The sequence below is a fragment of the Plectropomus leopardus genome, chromosome 21 (genome assembly GCF_026936395.1).
Source record: "Plectropomus leopardus strain MGB_pleo_1.0 chromosome 21, ASM2693639v1, whole genome shotgun sequence".
NCBI lineage: Eukaryota > Metazoa > Chordata > Actinopteri > Perciformes > Serranidae > Plectropomus > Plectropomus leopardus.
Window position 1 is genome coordinate 27702693 of NC_142196.1, and position 23136 is coordinate 27725828.

The 23136-nt window shown below is 40.4% G+C and overlaps 1 protein-coding gene across 1 annotated transcript in view; it reads left to right on the forward strand.

The window, feature by feature from the left end:
* The window catches only part of LOC121938953 (tomoregulin-1-like), a 44080-nt gene that overhangs the window by 11897 nt on the left and 9047 nt on the right, over nucleotides 1-23136 (forward strand). Inside the window, exons 7-8 of the mRNA XM_088071730.1 lie at nucleotides 3684-3731; nucleotides 3811-3931. Of these exons, the coding sequence (XP_087927856.1) occupies nucleotides 3684-3731; nucleotides 3811-3931 (169 nt within the window). The remainder of the gene's footprint in view (nucleotides 1-3683; nucleotides 3732-3810; nucleotides 3932-23136) is intronic.

Consider the following 23136-nt stretch of genomic DNA (forward strand, 5'->3'; position numbering starts at 1 on the left):
CACCCTATTTCAGGTGGTTTTCAACTGTTTTCAGCTGTTTTTGGGAGGGGTCAAATTTTGACATTTTTGCCTTACTATAGCCTTGGATTTTGGGTCATTTTTTTGACATGCTATATTATGGTGTTTTCATCCGTTTTTGCAACTTTCTTCGCCAAGGCGTGTCTTGGCACGCCATTTTAGGTGGTTTTCAGGTGGTTTTGGGACGGGTCAAATTTCGACATTTTTGCCTTACTATAGCCTTGCTTTTTGGGTCATTTTTTCGACATGCTACATTATGGTGTTTTTGGCCGTTTTTGCAAATTTCTTCGCTATGGCGTGTCTTGGCACGCAATTTTAGGTGGTTTTAAAGTATTTTAATCTGTTTTTGGGAGGGGTCAAATTTCGACATTTTTGCCTTACTATAGCCTTGCTTTTTGGATCATTTTTTCGACATTCTACATTATGGTGTTTTCATCCGTTTTCGCAACTTTCTATGCAATGGCATGTGTTGGCACGCAATTTTAGGTGGTTTTCAACTGTTTTCAGCTGTTTTTGGGACGGGTGAAATTTCGACATTTTTGCCTTACTATAGCCTTGCTTTTTGGGTCATTTTTTCGACATGCTATATTATGGTGTTTTCATCCGTTTTTGCAACTTTCTTTGCTATGGCGTGTCTTGTCACCCTATTTCAGGTGGTTTTCAACTGTTTTCAGCTGTTTTTGGGACGGGTCAAATTTTGACATTTTTGCCTTACTATAGCCTTGAATTTTGGGTCATTTTTTCAATATGCTACATTATGGTGTTTTTGGCCGTTTGTGCAACTTTCTTCGCCAAGGCGTGTCTTGGCACGCCATTATAGGTGGTTTTCAATGTTTTTCAGCATTTTTTTGGACGGGTCATAATTTGACATTTTTGCCTTACTATAGCCTTGCTTTTTGGGTCATTTTTTCGACATGCTACATTATGGTGTTTTCATCCGTTTTTGCAACTTTCTATGCAATGGCATGTGTTGGCACGCAATTTTAGGTGGTTTTCAACTGTTTTCAGCTGTTTTTGGGACGGGTGAAATTTCGACATTTTTGCCTTACTATAGCCTTGCTTTTTGGGTCATTTTTTCGACATTCTACATTATGGTGTTTTCATCCGTTTTTGCAACTTTCTATGCAATGGCATGTGTTGGCACGCTATTTTAGGTGGTTTTTAAGTGTTTTCAGCTGTTTTTGGGAGGGGTCAAATTTCGACATTTTTGCCTTACTATAGCCTTGCTTTTTGGGTCATTTTTTCGACATGCTATATTATGGTGTTTTCATCCGTTTTTGCAACTTTCTTTGCTATGGCGTGTCTTGGCATGCTATTTTAGGTGGTTTTCAACTGTTTTCAGCTGTTTTTGGGAGGGGTCAAATTTCGACATTTTTGCCTTACTATAGCCTTGCTTTTTGGGTCATTTTTTCGACATTCTACATTATGGTGTTTTCATCCGTTTTTGCAACTTTCTATGCAATGGCATGTGTTGGCACGCAATTTTAGGTGGTTTTCAACTGTTTTCAGCTGTTTTTGGGACGGGTGAAATTTCGACATTTTTGCCTTACTATAGCCTTGCTTTTTGGGTCATTTTTTCGACATTACATTATGGTGTTTTTGGCCGTTTTTGCAACTTTCTTTGCTATGGCGTGTCTTGGCATGCAATTTTAGGTGGTTTTAAAGTATTTTAATCTGTCTTTGGGACGGGTCAAATTTCGACATTTTTGCCTTACTATAGCCTTGCTTTTTGGGTCATTTTTTCGACATTCTACATTATGGTGTTTTCATCCGTTTTTGCAACTTTCTATGCAATGGCATGTGTTGGCACGCAATTTTAGGTGGTTTTCAACTGTTTTCAGCTGTTTTTGGGACGGGTGAAATTTCGACATTTTTGCCTTACTATAGCCTTGGATTTTGGGTCATTTGTTCGATATGCTACATTATGGTGTTTTTGGCCGTTTTTGCAACTTTCTTCGCCAAGGCGTGTCTTGGCACGCAATTATAGGTGGTTTTCAACGTTTTTCAGCATTTTTTGGGACGGGTCAAATTTTGACATTTTTGCCTTACTATAGCCTTGCTTTTTGGGTCATTTTTTCGACATGCTACATTATGGTGTTTTCATCCGTTTTTGCAACTTTCTATGCAATGGCATGTGTTGGCACGCAATTTTAGGTGGTTTTCAACTGTTTTCAGCTGTTTTTGGGACGGGTGAAATTTCGACATTTTTGCCTTACTATAGCCTTGGATTTTGGGTCATTTGTTCGATATGCTACATTATGGTGTTTTTGGCCGTTTTTGCAACTTTCTTCGCCAAGGCGTGTCTTGGCACGCTATTTTAGGTGGTTTTCAGGTGTTTTGAAGTGTTTTTGAGACGGGTCACATTTTGACATTTTTGCCTTACTATAGCCTTGCTTTTTGGGTCATTTTTTCGACATGCTACATCATGGTGTTTTCATCCGTTTTTGCAACTTTCTATGCAATGGCATGTGTTGGCACGCTATTTTAGGTGGTTTTTAAGTGTTTTCAGCTGTTTTTGGGACGGGTGAAATTTCGACATTTTTGCCTTACTATAGCCTTGCTTTTTGGGTCATTTTTTTGACATGCTACATTATGGTGTTTTCATCCGTTTTTGCAAATTTCTTCGCCAAAGCGTGTCTTGGCACGCTATTTTAGGTGGTTTTCAACTGTTTTCAGCTGTTTTTGGGACGGGTCAAATTTCGACATTTTTGCCTTACTATAGCCTTGGATTTTGGGTCTTTTTCGATATGCTACATTATGGTGTTTTTGACATTTTTGCAACTTTCTTCGCCAAGGCGTGTCTTGGCACGCCATTTTAGGTGGTTCTCAGGTGTTTTAAGGTGTTTTTGAGACGGGTCACATTTTGACATTTTTGCCTTACTATAGCCTTGATTTTTGGGTCATTTTTTCAACGTTACATTATGGTGTTTTTTGCAGTGTTTTGCAAAGTTCTTTGCTATGGCGTGTCTTGGCATGCAATTTTAGGTGGTTTTAAAGTATTTTAATCTGTCTTTGGGACGGGTCAAATTTCGACATTTTTGCCTTACTATAGCCTTGCTTTTTGGGTCATTTTTTCGACATTCTACATTATGGTGTTTTCATCCGTTTTTGCAACTTTCTATGCAATGGCATGTGTTGGCACGCAATTTTAGGTGGTTTTCAACTGTTTTCAGCTGTTTTTGGGATGGGTGAAATTTTGACATTTTTGCCTTACTATAGCCTTGCTTTTTGGGTCATTTTTTCGACATGCTATATTATGGTGTTTTTGGCTGTTTTTGGCCTTCATTTCCACTTTGTATTCTATGACGTGTCTCTACAAGATATAATAAGAGGTATTCAGTCATTTCTTGGACGGGTCAAAATTTGACATAGTTGGTCATACTTTACTATTGGTGTTTTTGGTCATTTTTTTCAAAATCATTAATTCTCCTACCTTTTCTACTTCGTTGGTGCATTTCTTGTGTCCAGCGGGCTCCTTTTCCTGTATATATTTGGTAAATACATCGATTTCTTCAAAAACAATCATTTACAGAGGCTTAAGAAGGGACAAAAGCGAGGGACATTTGATCATCTTTATTACAAGTTTACATGGATTTCTCATAACACTGAATGATAGTAATCCCACACAAAGATAATGACGAGATCTTTCTTCATCTGTGTTTCAGATAAAAGTCGGAAGGATGAGAACATGAAGAACAAACCAGACATCTATGGTAAGACCCTCTAAGTGCAGTTTGAATGAAGTATTTTCAATCTGGCTTTCGTCATACAAGTTGTTTGGTCTTTTTCCAGCTGTATCCAAGCCTGGGGAGGGGGAGGGATTTTTGGACCATCCTGTCCCCTGTCCCGAAGACTATGCCCAGTTCTGTGAGCATGGCCAGTGTGAGATGAGACACAACCTGCCGACCTGCAGGTAACTCCCGACTGCTGCTTCTGTCATCAGACAAACGGCTGAAAAAGAAAAGAATCATTCACTGTATCATTTTACCTTGTGGACACGTGTCATAGTATACAAAGTCGAAATAAAGGCCGAAACAATCATGATTTATGATGTCAAAAACCGGTGAAACCACCAATACTATAGTCTGGCCAAAAATGGCAAATTTTGACCCGTCAAAGAAATGGCTAAAAACGTCTTCTTAGAGCTTGTAGACGCGTTATAGCATACAACGTGGAAATAAAGGCCAAGAAACGCCAAAAAATCATATTTTAGAATGTCGAAGGTGGTTTTCAACTGTTTTCAGCCGTTTTTCGGAGGGGTCAAATTTCGACATTTTTGCCTTACTATAGCCTTGCTTTTTGGGTCATTTTTTCGACATGCTATATTATGATGTTTTCATCCGTTTTTGCAACTTTCTTTGCTATGGCGTGTCTTGGCACGCAATTTTAGGTGGTTTTCAACTGTTTTCAGCTGTTTTTCGGAGGAGTCAAATTTCGACATTTTTGCCTTACTATAGCCTTGCTTTTCGGGTCATTTTTTCGACATGCTATATTATGGTGTTTTCATCCGATTTCGCAACTTTCTATGCAATGGCATGTCTTGGCACGCAATTTTAGGTGGTTTTAAAGTATTTTAATCTGTTTTTGGGACGGGTCAAATTTCGACATTTTTGCCTTACTATAGCCTTGCTTTTTGGGTCATTTTTTTCAACATGCTATATTTTGCTTTTTTTCGGCCGTTGTTGCAACTTTCTTTGCTATGGCGTGCTTCGGCATGCTATTTTAGGTGGTTTTCAACAGTTTTCAGCTGTTTTTGGGAGGGGTCAAATTTTGACATTTTTGCCTTACTATAGCCTTGCTTTTTGGGTCATTTTTTTCGACATGCTATATTATGATGTTTTTGACCGTTGTTGCAACTTTCTTTGCTATGGCATGATTCGGCATGCTATTTTAGGTGGTTTTCAACTGTTTTTAGCTTTTTTTGGGAGGGGTCAAATTTCGACATTTTTGCCTTACTATAGCCTTGCTTTTTGGGTCATTTTTTTCGACATGCTATATTATGGTGTTTTCATCCATGTTTGCAACTTTCTTTGCCAAAGCGTGTTTTGGCACGCAATTTTAGGTGGTTTTCAACTGTTTTCAGCTGTTTTTGGGAGGGGTCAAATTTTGACATTTTTGCCTTACTATAGCCTTGCTTTTTGGGTCATTTTTTTTGACATGCTATATTATGATGTTTTTGACCCTTTTTTGCAACTTTCTTTGCTATGGCGTGCTTCGGCATGCTATTTTAGGTGGTTTTCAACTGTTTTTAGCTTTTTTTGGGAGGGGTCAAATTTCGACATTTTTGCCTTACTATAGCCTTGCTTTTTGGGTCATTTTTTTCGACATGCTATATTATGGTGTTTTCATCCGTTTTCGCAACTTTCTTTGCAATGGCATGTCTTGGCACGCAATTTTAGGTGGTTTTCAACTGTTTTCAGCTGTTTTTCGGAGGAGTCAAATTTTGACATTTTTGCCTTACTATAGCCTTGCTTTTTGGGTCATTTTTTTCGACATGCTATATTTTGCTTTTATTGGCCGTTTTTGCAACTTTCTTTGCTATGGCATGATTCGGCATGCTATTTTAGGTGGTTTTCAACTGTTTTTAGCTTTTTTTGGGAGGGGTCAAATTTTGACATTTTTGCCTTACTATAGCCTTGCTTTTTGGGTCATTTTTTTCGACATGCTATATTATGATGTTTTTGACCGTTGTTGCAACTTTCTTTGCTATGGCATGATTCGGCATGCTATTTTAGGTGGTTTTCAACTGTTTTTAGCTTTTTTTGGGAGGGGTCAAATTTCGACATTTTTGCCTTACTATAGCCTTGCTTTTTGGGTCATTTTTTCGACATGCTATATTATGATGTTTTTGACCATTTTTTGCAACTTTCTTTGCTATGGCGTGCTTCGGCATGCTATTTTAGGTAGTTTTCAACTGTTTTCAGCTGTTTTTGGGAGGGGTCAAATTTTGACATTTTTGCCTTACTATAGCCTTGCTTTTTGGGTCATTTTTTTCGACATGCTATATTATGATGTTTTTGACCGTTGTTGCAACTTTCTTTGCTATGGCATGATTCGGCATGCTATTTTAGGTGGTTTTCAACTGTTTTTAGCTTTTTTTGGGAGGGGTCAAATTTCGACATTTTTGCCTTACTATAGCCTTGCTTTTTGGGTCATTTTTTTCGACATGCTATATTATGATGTTTTTGACCCTTTTTTGCAACTTTCTTTGCTATGGCGTGCTTCGGCATGCTATTTTAGGTAGTTTTCAACAGTTTTCAGCTGTTTTTGGGAGGGGTCAAATTTTGACATTTTTGCCTTACTATAGCCTTGCTTTTTGGGTCATTTTTTTCGACATGCTATATTATGATGTTTTTGACCCTTTTTTGCAACTTTCTTTGCTATGGCGTGCTTCGGCATGCTATTTTAGGTGGTTTTCAACTGTTTTTAGCTTTTTTTGGGAGGGGTCAAATTTTGACATTTTTGCCTTACTATAGCCTTGCTTTTTGGGTCATTTTTTTCGACATGCTATATTTTGCTTTTATTGGCCGTTTTTGCAACTTTCTTTGCTATGGCGTGTCTTGGCATGCTATTTTAGGTAGTTTTCAACAGTTTTCAGCTGTTTTTGGGAGGGTCACATTTTGACATTTTTGCCTTACTATAGCCTTGCTTTTTGGGTCATTTTTTCAACATGCTATATTATGGTGTTTTCATCCGTTTTTGCAACTTTCTTTGCTATGGCGTGTTTTGGCACGCAATTTTAGGTGGTTTTCAACTGTTTTCAGCTTTTTTTGGGACGGACCACTTTTTGACATTTTTGCCTTACTATAGCCTTGCTTTTTGGGTCATTTTTTTTGACATGCTATATTATGTTTTTGACCCTTTTTTGCAACTTTCTTTGCTATGGCGTGCTTCGGCATGCTATTTTAGGTGGTTTTCAACTGTTTTTAGCTTTTTTTGGGAGGGGTCAAATTTTGACATTTTTGCCTTACTATAGCCTTGCTTTTTGGGTCATTTTTTTCGACATGCTATATTATGATGTTTTTGACCGTTGTTGCAACTTTCTTTGCTATGGCATGATTCGGCATGCTATTTTAGGTGGTTTTCAACTGTTTTTAGCTTTTTTTGGGAGGGGTCAAATTTCGACATTTTTGCCTTACTATAGCCTTGCTTTTTGGGTCATTTTTTTTGACATGCTATATTATGATGTTTTTGACCCTTTTTTGCAACTTTCTTTGCTATGGCGTGCTTCGCATGCTATTTTAGGTGGTTTTCAACAGTTTTCAGCTGTTTTTGGAAGGGTCAAATTTTGACATTTTTGCCTTACTATAGCCTTGCTTTTTGGGTCATTTTTTTCGACATGCTATATTATGATGTTTTTGACCGTTGTTGCAACTTTCTTTGCTATGGCATGATTCGGCATGCTATTTTAGGTGGTTTTCAACTGTTTTCAGCTTTTTTGGGAGGGTCAAATTTTGACATTTTGCCTTTACTATAGCCTTGCTTTTTGGGTCATTTTTTTCGACATGCTATATTATGATGTTTTTGACCCTTTTTTGCAACTTTCTTTGCTATGGCGTGCTTCGGCATGCTATTTTAGGTAGTTTTCAACAGTTTTCAGCTGTTTTTGGGAGGGGTCAAATTTTGACATTTTTGCCTTACTATAGCCTTGCTTTTTGGGTCATTTTTTCAACATGCTATATTATGGTGTTTTCATCCGTTTTTGCAACTTTGTTTGCTATGGCGTGTTTTGGCACGCAATTTTAGGTGGTTTTCAACTCTTTTCAGCCGTTTTTCGGAGGGGTCAAATTTCGACGTTTTTGCCTTACTATAGCCTTGCTTTTTGGGTCATTTTTTTTGACATGCTATATTATGATGTTTTTGACCCTTTTTTGCAACTTTCTTTGCTATGGCGTGCTTCGGCATGCTATTTTAGGTGGTTTTCAACTGTTTTTAGCTTTTTTTGGGAGGGGTCAAATTTTGACATTTTTGCCTTACTATAGCCTTGCTTTTTGGGTCATTTTTTTCGACATGCTACATTATGCTGTTTTCATCCGTTTTTGCAACTTTCTTCGCCAAGACATGTCTTGGCACGCTATTTTAGGTGGTTTTCAACTCTTTTCAGCCGTTTTTCGGAGGGGTCAAATTTTGACATTTTTGCCTTACTATAGCCTTGCTTTTTGGGTCATTTTTTTTGACATGCTATATTATGATGTTTTTGACCCTTTTTTGCAACTTTCTTTGCTATGGCGTGCTTCGGCATGCTATTTTAGGTAGTTTTCAACAGTTTTCAGCTGTTTTTGGGAGGGGTCAAATTTTGACATTTTTGCCTTACTATAGCCTTGCTTTTTGGGTCATTTTTTTCGACATGCTATATTATGATGTTTTTGACCGTTGTTGCAACTTTCTTTGCTATGGCATGATTCGGCATGCTATTTTAGGTGGTTTTCAACTGTTTTTAGCTTTTTTTGGGAGGGGTCAAATTTCGACATTTTTGCCTTACTATAGCCTTGCTTTTTGGGTCATTTTTTTCGACATGCTATATTATGATGTTTTTGACCCTTTTTTGCAACTTTCTTTGCTATGGCGTGCTTCGGCATGCTATTTTAGGTAGTTTTCAACAGTTTTCAGCTGTTTTTGGGAGGGGTCAAATTTTGACATTTTTGCCTTACTATAGCCTTGCTTTTTGGGTCATTTTTTTCGACATGCTATATTATGATGTTTTTGACCGTTGTTGCAACTTTCTTTGCTATGGCATGATTCGGCATGCTATTTTAGGTGGTTTTCAACTGTTTTTAGCTGTTTTTGGGAGGGGTCAAATTTCGACATTTTTGCCTTACTATAGCCTTGCTTTTTGGGTCATTTTTTTCGACATGCTATATTATGATGTTTTTGACCCTTTTTTGCAACTTTCTTTGCTATGGCGTGCTTCGGCATGCTATTTTAGGTAGTTTTCAACAGTTTTCAGCTGTTTTTGGGAGGGGTCAAATTTTGACATTTTTGCCTTACTATAGCCTTGCTTTTTGGGTCATTTTTTTTGACATGCTATATTATGATGTTTTTGACCCTTTTTTGCAACTTTCTTTGCTATGGCGTGCTTCGGCATGCTATTTTAGGTGGTTTTCAACTGTTTTTAGCTTTTTTTGGGAGGGGTCAAATTTTGACATTTTTGCCTTACTATAGCCTTGCTTTTTGGGTCATTTTTTTCGACATGCTATATTTTGCTTTTATTGGCCGTTTTTGCAACTTTCTTTGCTATGGCGTGCTTCGGCATGCTATTTTAGGTAGTTTTCAACAGTTTTCAGCTGTTTTTGGGAGGGGTCACATTTTGACATTTTTGCCTTACTATAGCCTTGCTTTTTGGGTCATTTTTTCGACATGCTATATTATGGTGTTTTCATCCGTTTTTGCAACTTTCTTTGCTATGGCGTGTTTTGGCACGCAATTTTAGGTGGTTTTCAACTGTTTTCAGCTTTTTTTGGGACGGACCACTTTTTGACATTTTTGCCTTACTATAGCCTTGCTTTTTGGGTCATTTTTTTTGACATGCTATATTATGTTTTTGACCCTTTTTTGCAACTTTCTTTGCTATGGCGTGCTTCGGCATGCTATTTTAGGTGGTTTTCAACTGTTTTTAGCTTTTTTTGGGAGGGGTCAAATTTTGGCATTTTGCCTTTACTATAGCCTTGCTTTTTGGGTCATTTTTTTCGACATGCTATATTATGATGTTTTTGACCCTTTTTTGCAACTTTCTTTGCTATGGCGTGCTTCGGCATGCTATTTTAGGTAGTTTTCAACAGTTTTCAGCTGTTTTTAGGAGGGGTCAAATTTTGACATTTTTGCCTTACTATAGCCTTGCTTTTTGGGTCATTTTTTTCGACATGCTATATTATGATGTTTTTGACCGTTGTTGCAACTTTCTTTGCTATGGCATGATTCGGCATGCTATTTTAGGTGGTTTTCAACTGTTTTTAGCTTTTTTTGGGAGGGGTCAAATTTTGACATTTTTGCCTTACTATAGCCTTGCTTTTTGGGTCATTTTTTTCGACATGCTATATTATGATGTTTTTGACCCTTTTTTGCAACTTTCTTTGCTATGGCGTGCTTCGGCATGCTATTTTAGGTAGTTTTCAACAGTTTTCAGCTGTTTTTGGGAGGGTCAAATTTTGACATTTTGCCTTACTATAGCCTTGCTTTTTGGGTCATTTTTTTTGACATGCTATATTATGATGTTTTTGACCCTTTTTTGCAACTTTCTTTGCTATGGCGTGCTTCGGCATGCTATTTTAGGTGGTTTTCAACTGTTTTTAGCTTTTTTTTGGGAGGGGTCAAATTTTGACATTTTTGCTTTACTATAGCCTTGCTTTTTGGGTCATTTTTTTCGACATGCTATATTTTGCTTTTATTGGCCGTTTTGCAACTTTCTTTTGCTATGGCGTGCTTCGCACGCAATTTTAGGTGGTTTTCAACTCTTTTCAGCTGTTTTTGGGACGGACCACATTTTGACATTTTTGCCTTACTATAGCCTTGCTTTTTGGGTCATTTTTTTCGACATGCTATATTATGGTGTTTTCATCCGTTTTTGCAACTTTCTTTGCTATGGCGTGTCTTGGCACGCAATTTTAGGTGGTTTTCAACTGTTTTCAGCTTTTTTGGGACGGACCACTTTTGACATTTTTGCCTTACTATAGCCTTGCTTTTTGGGTCATTTTTTTTGACATGCTATATTATGTTTTTGACCCTTTTTTGCAACTTTCTTTGCTATGGCGTGCTTCGGCATGCTATTTTAGGTGGTTTTCAACTGTTTTTAGCTTTTTTTGGGAGGGGTCAAATTTTGACATTTTTGCCTTACTATAGCCTTGCTTTTTGGGTCATTTTTTTCGACATGCTATATTATGATGTTTTTGACCGTTGTTGCAACTTTCTTTGCTATGGCATGATTCGGCATGCTATTTTAGGTGGTTTTCAACTGTTTTAGCTTTTTTGGGAGGGGTCAAATTTTGACATTTTGCCTTACTATAGCCTTTGCTTTTTGGGTCATTTTTTCAACATGCTATATTATGGTGTTTTCATCCGTTTTGCAACTTTCTTTGCTATATGCGTTTTGGCACGCAATTTTAGGTGGTTTTCAACTGTTTTCAGCTTTTTTTGGGACGGACCACATTTTGACATTTTTGCCTTACTATAGCCTTGCTTTTTGGGTCATTTTTTTCGACATGCTACATTATGCTGTTTTTGACCCTTTTTTGCAACTTTCTTTGCTATGGCGTGCTTCGGCATGCTATTTTAGGTAGTTTTCAACAGTTTTCAGCTGTTTTTGGGAGGGGTCAAATTTCGACATTTTTGCCTTACTATAGCCTTGCTTTTTGGGTCATTTTTTTCCACATGCTATATTTTGCTTTTATTGGCCGTTTTTGCAACTTTCTTTGCTATGGCATGATTCGGCATGCTATTTTAGGTGGTTTTCAACTGTTTTAGCTTTTTTGGGAGGGGTCAAATTTCGACATTTTGCCTTTACTATAGCCTTGCTTTTTGGGTCATTTTTTAAGCATGCTATATTATGATGTTTTTGACCGTTGTTGCAACTTTCTTTGCTATGGCATGATTGGCATGCAATTTTAGGTGGTTTTCAACTGTTTTTAGCTTTTTTTGGGAGGGGTCAAATTTTGACATTTTTGCCTTACTATAGCCTTGCTTTTTGGGTCATTTTTTTTGACATGCTATATTATGATGTTTTTGACCCTTTTTTGCAACTTTCTTTGCTATGGCGTGCTTCGGCATGCTATTTTAGGTGGTTTTCAACTGTTTTCAGCTGTTTTTGGGAGGGGTCAAATTTTGACATTTTTGCCTTACTATAGCCTTGCTTTTTGGGTCATTTTTTTCGACATGCTATATTTTGCTTTTATTGGCCGTTTTTGCAACTTTCTTTGCTATGGCATGATTCGGCATGCTATTTTAGGTGGTTTTCAACTGTTTTTAGCTTTTTTTGGGAGGGGTCAAATTTCGACATTTTTGCCTTACTATAGCCTTGCTTTTTGGGTAATTTTTTTAAACATGCTATATTTTGCTTTTTTTCGGCCGTTGTTGCAACTTTCTTTGCTATGGCGTGCTTCGGCATGCTATTTTAGGTGGTTTTCAACTGTTTTTAGCTTTTTTTGGGAGGTCAAATATTGTCATTTTTGCCTTACTATAGCCTTGCTTTTCGGGTCATTTTTTCGACATGCTATATTATGATGTTTTTGACCGTTGTTGCAACTTTCTTTGCTATGGCATGATTCGGCATGCTATTTTAGGTGGTTTTCAACTGTTTTTAGCTTTTTTTGGGAGGGGTCAAATTTTGACATTTTTGCCTTACTATAGCCTTGCTTTTTGGGTCATTTTTTCAACATGCTATATTATGGTGTTTTCATCCGTTTTTGCAACTTTCTTTGCTATGGCGTGTTTTGGCACGCAATTTTAGGTGGTTTTCAACTGTTTTCAGCTTTTTTGGGATTTGACCACTTTTTGACATTTTTGCCTTACTATAGCCTTGCTTTTTGGGTCATTTTTTTCGACATGCTATATTATGATGTTTTTGACCGTTGTTGCAACTTTCTTTGCTATGGCATGATTCGGCATGCTATTTTAGGTGGTTTTCAACTGTTTTTAGCTTTTTTTGGGAGGGGTCAAATTTCGACATTTTTGCCTTACTATAGCCTTGCTTTTTGGGTCATTTTTTTCGACATGCTATATTATGATGTTTTTGACCCTTTTTTGCAACTTTCTTTGCTATGGCGTGCTTCGCATGCTATTTTAGGTGGTTTTCAACTGTTTTTAGCTTTTTTGGGAGGGGTCAAATTTTGACATTTTGCCTTTACTATAGCCTTGCTTTTTGGGTCATTTTTTTCGACATGCTATATTATGGTGTTTTCATCCGTTTTTGCAACTTTCTTTGCTATGGCGTGTTTTGGCACGCAATTTTAGGTGGTTTTCAACTGTTTTCAGCTTTTTTTGGGACGGACCACTTTTTGACATTTTTGCCTTACTATAGCCTTGCTTTTTGGGTCATTTTTTTCGACATGCTACATTATGCTGTTTTTGACCCTTTTTTGCAACTTTCTTTGCTATGGCGTGCTTCGGCATGCTATTTTAGGTGGTTTTCAACTGTTTTCAGCTGTTTTTGGGAGGGGTCAAATTTCGACATTTTTGCCTTACTATAGCCTTGCTTTTTGGGTCATTTTTTTCGACATGCTATATTTTGCTTTTTTTCGGCCGTTGTTGCAACTTTCTTTGCTATGGCATGATTCGGCATGCTATTTTAGGTGGTTTTCAACTGTTTTTAGCTTTTTTTGGGAGGGGTCAAATTTCGACATTTTTGCCTTACTATAGCCTTGCTTTTTGGGTAATTTTTTTAAGTATGCTATATTATGATGTTTTTGACCGTTGTTGCAACTTTCTTTGCTATGGCATGATTCGGCATGCAATTTTAGGTGGTTTTCAACTGTTTTTAGCTTTTTTTGGGAGGGGTCAAATTTTGACATTTTTGCCTTACTATAGCCTTGCTTTTTGGGTCATTTTTTTTGACATGCTATATTATGATGTTTTTGACCCTTTTTTGCAACTTTCTTTGCTATGGCGTGCTTCGGCATGCTATTTTAGGTGGTTTTCAACTGTTTTCAGCTGTTTTTGGGAGGGGTCAAATTTTGACATTTTTGCCTTACTATAGCCTTGCTTTTTGGGTCATTTTTTTCGACATGCTATATTTTGCTTTTATTGGCCGTTTTTGCAACTTTCTTTGCTATGGCATGATTCGGCATGCTATTTTAGGTGGTTTTCAACTGTTTTTAGCTTTTTTTGGGAGGGGTCAAATTTCGACATTTTTGCCTTACTATAGCCTTGCTTTTTGGGTAATTTTTTTAAACATGCTATATTTTGCTTTTTTTCGGCCGTTGTTGCAACTTTCTTTGCTATGGCGTGCTTCGGCATGCTATTTTAGGTGGTTTTCAACTGTTTTCAGCTTTTTTTGGGACGGACCACTTTTTGACATTTTTGCCTTACTATAGCCTTGCTTTTTGGGTCATTTTTTTCGACATGCTATATTATGATGTTTTTGACCGTTGTTGCAACTTTCTTTGCTATGGCATGATTCGGCATGCTATTTTAGGTGGTTTTCAACTGTTTTTAGCTTTTTTTGGGAGGGTCAAATTTGACATTTTTGCCTTTACTATAGCCTTGCTTTTTGGGTCATTTTTTCGACATGCTATATTATGATGTTTTTGACCCTTTTTGCAACTTTTCTTTGCTATGGCGTGCTTCGCATGCTATTTTAGGTGGTTTTCAACTGTTTTTAGCTTTTTTTGGGAGGGGTCAAATTTTGACATTTTTGCCTTACTATAGCCTTGCTTTTTGGGTCATTTTTTCAACATGCTATATTATGGTGTTTTCATCCGTTTTTGCAACTTTCTTTGCTATGGCGTGTTTTGGCACGCAATTTTAGGTGGTTTTCAACTGTTTTCAGCTTTTTTTGGGACGGACCACTTTTTGACATTTTTGCCTTACTATAGCCTTGCTTTTTGGGTCATTTTTTTCGACATGCTACATTATGCTGTTTTTGACCCTTTTTTGCAACTTTCTTTGCTATGGCGTGCTTCGGCATGCTATTTTAGGTGGTTTTCAACTGTTTTCAGCTGTTTTTGGGAGGGGTCAAATTTCGACATTTTTGCCTTACTATAGCCTTGCTTTTTGGGTCATTTTTTTCGACATGCTATATTTTGCTTTTATTGGCCGTTTTTGCAACTTTCTTTGCTATGGCGTGCTTCGGCATGCTATTTTAGGTGGTTTTCAACTGTTTTTAGCTTTTTTTGGGAGGGGTCAAATTTCGACATTTTTGCCTTACTATAGCCTTGCTTTTTGGGTCATTTTTTTAAGCATGCTATATTATGATGTTTTTGACCGTTGTTGCAACTTTCTTTGCTATGGCATGATTCGGCATGCTATTTTAGGTGGTTTTCAACTGTTTTTAGCTTTTTTTGGGAGGGGTCAAATTTTGACATTTTTGCCTTACTATAGCCTTGCTTTTTGGGTCATTTTTTTTGACATGCTATATTATGATGTTTTTGACCCTTTTTTGCAACTTTCTTTGCTATGGCGTGCTTCGGCATGCTATTTTAGGTGGTTTTCAACTGTTTTCAGCTGTTTTTGGGAGGGGTCAAATTTTGACATTTTTGCCTTACTATAGCCTTGCTTTTTGGGTCATTTTTTCGACATGCTATATTTTGCTTTTTTTTGGCCGTTTTGCAACTTTCTTTGCTATGGCATGATTCGGCATGCTATTTTAGGTGGTTTTCAACTGTTTTTAGCTTTTTTTGGGAGGGGTCAAATTTCGACATTTTTGCCTTACTATAGCCTTGCTTTTTGGGTAATTTTTTTAAACATGCTATATTTTGCTTTTTTTTGGCCGTTGTTGCAACTTTCTTTGCTATGGCGTGCTTCGGCATGCTATTTTAGGTGGTTTTCAACTGTTTTTAGCTTTTTTTGGGAGGGGTCAAATTTTGACATTTTTGCCTTACTATAGCCTTGCTTTTTGGGTCATTTTTTTCGACATGCTATATTATGATGTTTTTGACCGTTGTTGCAACTTTCTTTGCTATGGCATGATTCGGCATGCTATTTTAGGTGGTTTTCAACTGTTTTTAGCTTTTTTTGGGAGGGGTCAAATTTCGACATTTTTGCCTTACTATAGCCTTGCTTTTTGGGTCATTTTTTTCGACATGCTATATTATGATGTTTTTGACCCTTTTTTGCAACTTTCTTTGCTATGGCGTGCTTCGGCATGCTATTTTAGGTAGTTTTCAACAGTTTTCAGCTGTTTTTGGGAGGGGTCAAATTTTGACATTTTTGCCTTACTATAGCCTTGCTTTTTGGGTCATTTTTTTCGACATGCTATATTATGATGTTTTTGACCGTTGTTGCAACTTTCTTTGCTATGGCATGATTCGGCATGCTATTTTAGGTGGTTTTCAACTGTTTTTAGCTTTTTTTGGGAGGGGTCAAATTTCGACATTTTTGCCTTACTATAGCCTTGCTTTTTGGGTCATTTTTTTCAACATGCTATATTTTGCTTTTTTTGGGTCGTTGTTGCAACTTTCTTTGCTATGGTGTGCTTCGGCATGCTATTTTAGGTGGTTTTCAACTGTTTTTAGCTTTTTTTGGGAGGGGTCAAATTTCGACATTTTTGCCTTACTATAGCCTTGCTTTTTGGGTCATTTTTTCAACATGCTATATTATGGTGTTTTCATCCGTTTTTGCAACTTTGTTTGCTATGGCATGATTCGGCATGCTATTTTAGGTGGTTTTCAACTGTTTTCAGCTGTTTTTGGGAGGGGTCAAATTTTGACATTTTTGCCTTACTATAGCCTTGCTTTTTGGGTCATTTTTTCGACATGCTATATTTTGCTTTTTTTCGGCCGTTGTTGCAACTTTCTTTGCTATGGCATGATTCGGCATGCTATTTTAGGTGGTTTTCAACAGTTTTCAGCCGTTTTTCGGAGGGGTCAAATTTCGACGTTTTTGCCTTACTATAGCCTTGCTTTTTGGGTCATTTTTTCAACATGCTATATTATGGTGTTTTCATCCGTTTTTGCAACTTTGTTTGCTATGGCGTGTTTTGGCACGCAATTTTAGGTGGTTTTCAACTCTTTTCAGCCGTTTTTCGGAGGGGTCAAATTTCGACGTTTTTGCCTTACTATAGCCTTGCTTTTTGGGTCATTTTTTTCGACATGCTATATTTTGCTTTTTTTCGGCCGTTGTTGCAACTTTCTTTGCTATGGTGTGCTTCGGCATGCTATTTTAGGTGGTTTTCAACTGTTTTCAGCTGTTTTTGGGAGGGGTCAAATTTCGACGTTTTTGCCTTACTATAGCCTTGCTTTTTGGGTCATTTTTTCGACATGCTATATTATGGTGTTTTCATCCGTTTTTGCAACTTTCTTTGCTATGGCGTGTTTTGGCACGCAATTTTAGGTGGTTTTCAACTCTTTTCAGCCGTTTTTCGGAGGGGTCAAATTTCGACGTTTTTGCCTTACTATAGCCTTGCTTTTTGGGTCATTTTTTTTGACATGCTATATTATGATGTTTTTGACCCTTTTTTCCAACTTTCTTTGCTATGGCGTGCTTCGGCATGCTATTTTAGGTGGTTTTCAACTGTTTTCAGCTGTTTTTGGGAGGGGTCAAATTTCGACATTTTTGCCTTACTATAGCCTTGCTTTTTGGGTCATTTTTTCGACGTGCTATATTATGGTGTTTTCATCCATCCATCCATCCATCCATTTTCTTCCGTTTATCCGGGGTCGGGTCGCGGGGGCAGCAGCCTAAGCAGGGAAACCCAGACTGCCCTCTCAGCCACTTCATCCAGCTCTTCCGGGGGACCCTGAGAGTGCGTTCCCAGGCCAGCTGAGACATAGTCTCCAGCGTGTCCTGGGTCTTCCAGGGCCTCCTACCGGTGGGACGTGCCCTGAACACCTCACCAGGAGGCGTCCTGGAGGCATCCTAATTAGATGCCCGAGCCACCTCATCTGGCTCTTCCTTCAATGCGGAGGAGCAGCGGCTCTACTCCGAAGCTCCTCCCGGATGACCGAGCTTCTCACCTATCTCTAAGGGAGAGCCCAGCCACCCCACGGAGGAAACTCATTTCGGCCGCTTGTACCCTTGATGTATAGTTCTTTGGTCACTACCAAAGCTCGTGACCATAGGTGAGGTAGGAACGAAGATCGACTGTAAATGCGTCGAGAGGTTTGCCTTCGCTCATTCCCTCTTCACCAAGACAGACCGGTGCAGAGTCTGCATTACTGCAGATGCCGCACCTATCCGCCTGTCGATCTCCTGCTCCATCCTTCCTCACTTTCGTGAACAAGACCCCAAGGCACTTAAACTCCTCCACTTGGGGCAGGACTTCATCCCCGAACCGGAGGGGGCACGCCACCCTTTTCCGGCTGAGAACCATGGTCTCGGATTTGGAGGTGCTGATTTTCATTCCAGCCGCTTCACACACTCGGCTGCGAACCGATCCAGTGAGAGCTGAAGGTCGGCGCCCGATGAAGCCAACAGGACCACATCATCTGCAAAGAGCAGGGCCCAATCCTGAGGTCACCAAACTGGACCCCCTCAACACCCTGGCTGCGCCAGAAATTCTGTCCATAAAGTTATGAACAGAATCGGTGACAAAGGGCAGCCCTGGCGGAGTCCAACCCTCACCGGAAACGAAGTTCGACTTACTGCCGGCAATGCCCGGACCAAGCTCGGCACCCGGTCATACAGGAACGGACAGCCAGTATCAGGAGTCCGAAACCCCATATTCCCGGAGAACCCCCACAGGACTTCCCGAGGGACACGGTCGAATGCCTTCTCCAAGTCCACAAAGCACATGTGGACTGGTTGGGCAAACTCCCAAGCACCCTCAAGGATCCTGCCAAGGGTCCAGAGCTGGTCCACAGTTCCACGACCAGGGCAAAACCGCATTGCTCCTCCTGAGTCCGAGGGGTTCGACTATCCGGGCGGACCCTCCTCCTCTCTAATGCCCCGAATAGACCTTACCAGGAGGCTGAGGTGTGATCCCCCTGTAGTTGAACACACCTCCGGTCCCCTTCTTGAAAAGAGGGACCACCACCCCAGTCTGCCAGTCCAAGGGCACTGCCCCCGATGTCCACGCAATGTTGCAGAGTCGTGTCAGCCACGACAGCCCCACAACATCCAGGGCCTTGAGGAACTCCGGGCGGACCTCGTCCACCCCCGGGGCCCTGCCACCGAGGAGCTCTTTGACCACCTCGGTAACCTCAGCCCCAGAGATAGAGGAGCCCACCCCCGGGGTCCCCAGGCCTGCTTCCCAACGGAAGGCGTGTCGTGGGATTGAGGAGGTCTTCAAGTATTCCTTCCACCGATCCATTAACGTCCCGAGTCGAGGTCAGCAGTGCCCCGTCGCCACCATACACAGTGTTGACGGACACCGTTCCCCCTCCTGAGGCGCCCATGGTGGTCCAGAACCTCTTGAAGCCGTCGGAAGTCGTTTTCCATGGCCTCGCCGAACTCCTCCCATGCCGGGTTTTTCGCCTCAGCGACCGCCGCCGCGCCTCCGCCTGTCGGTACCTGTCTGCTGCCTCCGAGTCCCACAGGCCAAGAAGGCCCGATAGGACTCCTTCTTCAGCGACGGCACCTTACCGCCGATGTCCCACCATCGGGTTCGGGTGTTGCCGCCCGACAGGCACCAACCACCACGGCCACAGCACCGGTCGGCGCCTCAGCAATGGAGGCACGGAACCACGGCCCACTCGGACTCAATGTCCCCAGCCTCCCCGGGACATGGTCAAGCTCTTCCGGAGGTGGGAGTTGAAGCTCCTTCTGACGGAGACTCTGCCAGACGTTCCCAGCAGACCCTCACTGGCGTTTTGGGTCTGCCAGGTCTGACCGGCGTCCTCCCCACCATCGAGCCAACTCACCACCAGATGGTGATCGGTTGACAGCTCCGCCCCTCTCTTCACCCGAGTGTTCAAGACATACGGCCGCAAGTCCAACGATACGACTACAAAGTCGATCATTGAACTCTTGCCTAGGGTGTCCTGATGCCGAGTGCGCATGGACACCCTTATGCTTGAACATGGTGTTCAAGATGGACAATCTGTGGCGAGCACAGAAGTCCAATAACAAAACACCACTCGGGTTCAGATCGGGGGGGCCATTCCTCCCGATCACGCCCCTCCAGGTCTCACTGTCGTTGCCAACGTGAGCGTTGAAGTCCCCCAGCAGGCGAGGGAGTCCCCAGAAGGAGCACTCTCCAGCACCCCTCTAAGGACTCCAAAAAGGGTGGATACTCTGAACTGCTGTTTGGACCATAGGCACAAACAACAGTCAGGATCCGTCCCCCAACCCAAAGGCGGAGGGAGGCTACCCTCTCATTCACCGGCGTAAACTCCAACGTACAGGCACCGGGCGGGGGCAATAGTATTGCCACCTGCCCCTGCGGAGCCACTGGTTCGGGCCCAAGCCATCTTGCGTCGAGGTGAGGCCGACTATATCTAGTCGGAACTTCTCAACCTCGCGCACCAGCTCAGGCTCCTTCCCCACCAGAGAGGTGACATTCCACGTCCCCAGAGCTAGCTTCTGTAGCCGAGGATCGGACCGCCAAGGTCCCCGCCTTCGGCTGCCGCCCAGCTCACATTGCACCCGACCCCTACACCCCCTCCTATGGGTGGTGAGCCCAGGAAGGAGGTCCCATGTCACCTCTTGGGCTGTGCCCGGCCGGGCCCCATGGGTAAGGCCCGGCCACCAGGCGCCGCCATCAGGCCCCACCCCAGGCCTGGCTCAGGGGGCCCGTGACCCAGCGTCCAGGCGGGAGACTCTGAACCATTAGTTGATGTCATCATAGGGTCTTGTGGAGCTACACTTTGTCTGGTCCTCCCTAGGACCTGTTTGCCATGGTGACCCTACCAGGGGCATGAAGCCCCGACAACTGAGCTCCCTAGGATCACTGGGACACGCAAAACCCCTCCACCACGATAAGGTGGTAGCTCAGGGAGGGGTTTTCATCCACTTTCTCTTAAAAGCATGTCTTGGCATGCAATAATGGTGGTTTTCAACTGTTTTCAGCTGTTTTTCGGAGGGGTCAAAATTCGACATTTTTGCCTTACTATAGCCTTGCTTTTTGGGTCATTTTTCGACATGCTATATTATGGTGTTTTCATCCGTTTTTGCAACTTTCTTTGCTATGGCATGTCTTGGCACGCAATTTTAGGTGGTTTTAAAGTATTTTAATCTGTTTTTGGGACGGGTCAAATTTTGACATTTTTGCCTTACTATAGCCTTGCTTTTTGGGTCATTTTTTTCGACATGCTATATTATGATGTTTTCATCCGTTTTTGCAACTTTCTTTGCCAAAGCGTGTTTTGGCACGCAATTTTAGGTGGTTTTCAACAGTTTTCAGCTGTTTTTGGGATGGGTCAAATTTCGACATTTTTGCCTTACTATAGCCTTGCTTTTTGGGTCACTTTTTCAACATGCTATTTTATGGTGTTTTGACCCATTTTTGAAACTTTCTTTGCTATGGCATGATTCGGCATGCTATTTTAGGTGGTTTTCAACTGTTTTTAGCTTTTTTTGGGAGGGGTCAAATTTTGACATTTTTGCCTTACTATAGCCTTGCTTTTTGGGTCATTTTTTTCGACATGCTATATTATGATGTTTTTGACCGTTGTTGCAACTTTCTTTGCTATGGCATGCTTCGGCATGCTATTTTAGGTGGTTTTCAACTGTTTTTAGCTTTTTTTGGGAGGGGTCAAATTTCGACATTTTTGCCTTACTATAGCCTTGCTTTTTGGGTCATTTTTTTCGACATGCTATATTTTGCTTTTTTTGGGTCGTTGTTGCAACTTTCTTTGCTATGGTGTGCTTCGGCATGCTATTTTAGGTGGTTTTCAACAGTTTTCAGCTGTTTTTGGGAGGGGTCAAATTTTGACATTTTTGCCTTACTATAGCCTTGCTTTTTGGGTCATTTTTTTCGACATGCTATATTATGATGTTTTTGACCCTTTTTTGCAACTTTCTTTGCTATGGCGTGCTTCGGCATGCTATTTTAGGTAGTTTTCAACAGTTTTCAGCTGTTTTTGGGACGGGTCAAATTTCGACATTTTTGCCTTACTATAGCCTTGCTTTTTGGGTCATTTTTTTAAACATGCTATATTTTGCTTTTTTTCGGCCGTTGTTGCAACTTTCTTTGCTATGGCGTGCTTCGGCATGCTATTTTAGGTGGTTTTCAACTGTTTTTAGCTTTTTTTGGGAGGGGTCAAATTTCGACATTTTTGCCTTACTATAGCCTTGCTTTTTGGGTCATTTTTTTCGACATGCTATATTATGGTGTTTTTGACCGTTGTTGCAACTTTCTTTGCCAAAGCGTGTTTTGGCACGCAATTTTAGGTGGTTTTCAACTGTTTTCAGCTGTTTTTGGGACAGGTCAAATTTCGACATTTTTGCCTTACTATAGCCTTGCTTTTTGGGTCATTTTTTCGACATGCTATATTATGGTGTTTTCATCCGTTTTTGCAACTTTCTTTGCCATGGCGTGTCTTGGAAAGCAATTTCAGGTGGTTTTAAAGTATTTTAATCTGTTTTTGGGACGGGTCAAATTTCGACATTTTTGCCTTACTATAGCCTTGCTTTTTGGGTCATTTTTTTAAACATGCTATATTTTGCTTTTTTTGACCCTTTTTTGCAACTTTCTTTGCTATGGCGTGCTTCGGCATGCTATTTTAGGTGGTTTTCAACTGTTTTTAGCTTTTTTTGGGAGGGGTCAAATTTTGACATTTTTGCCTTACTATAGCCTTGCTTTTTGGGTCATTTTTTTCGACATGCTATATTATGATGTTTTTGACCGTTGTTGCAACTTTCTTTGCTATGGCATGATTCGGCATGCTATTTTAGGTAGTTTTCAACAGTTTTCAGCTGTTTTTGGGAGGGGTCAAATTTTGACATTTTTGCCTTACTATAGCCTTGCTTTTTGGGTCATTTTTTTCGACATGCTATATTATGATGTTTTTGACCCTTTTTTGCAACTTTCTTTGCTATGGCATGATTCGGCATGCTATTTTAGGTGGTTTTCAACTGTTTTTAGCTTTTTTTGGGAGGGGTCAAATTTCGACATTTTTGCCTTACTATAGCCTTGCTTTTTGGGTCATTTTTTTCGACATGCTATATTTTGCTTTTATTGGCCATTTTTGCAACTTTCTTTGCTATGGCGTGCTTCGGCATGCTATTTTAGGTGGTTTTCAACAGTTTTCAGCTGTTTTTGGGAGGGGTCAAATTTTGACATTTTTGCCTTACTATAGCCTTGCTTTTTGGGTCATTTTTTTCGACATGCTATATTATGATGTTTTTGACCGTTGTTGCAACTTTCTTTGCTATGGCATGATTCGGCATGCTATTTTAGGTGGTTTTCAACAGTTTTCAGCTGTTTTTGGGAGGGGTCAAATTTCGACATTTTTGCCTTACTATAGCCTTGCTTTTTGGGTCATTTTTTTCGACATGCTATATTATGATGTTTTTGACCCTTTTTGCAACTTTCTTTGCTATGGCGTGCTTCGCATGCTATTTTAGGTGGTTTTCAACTGTTTTAGCTTTTTT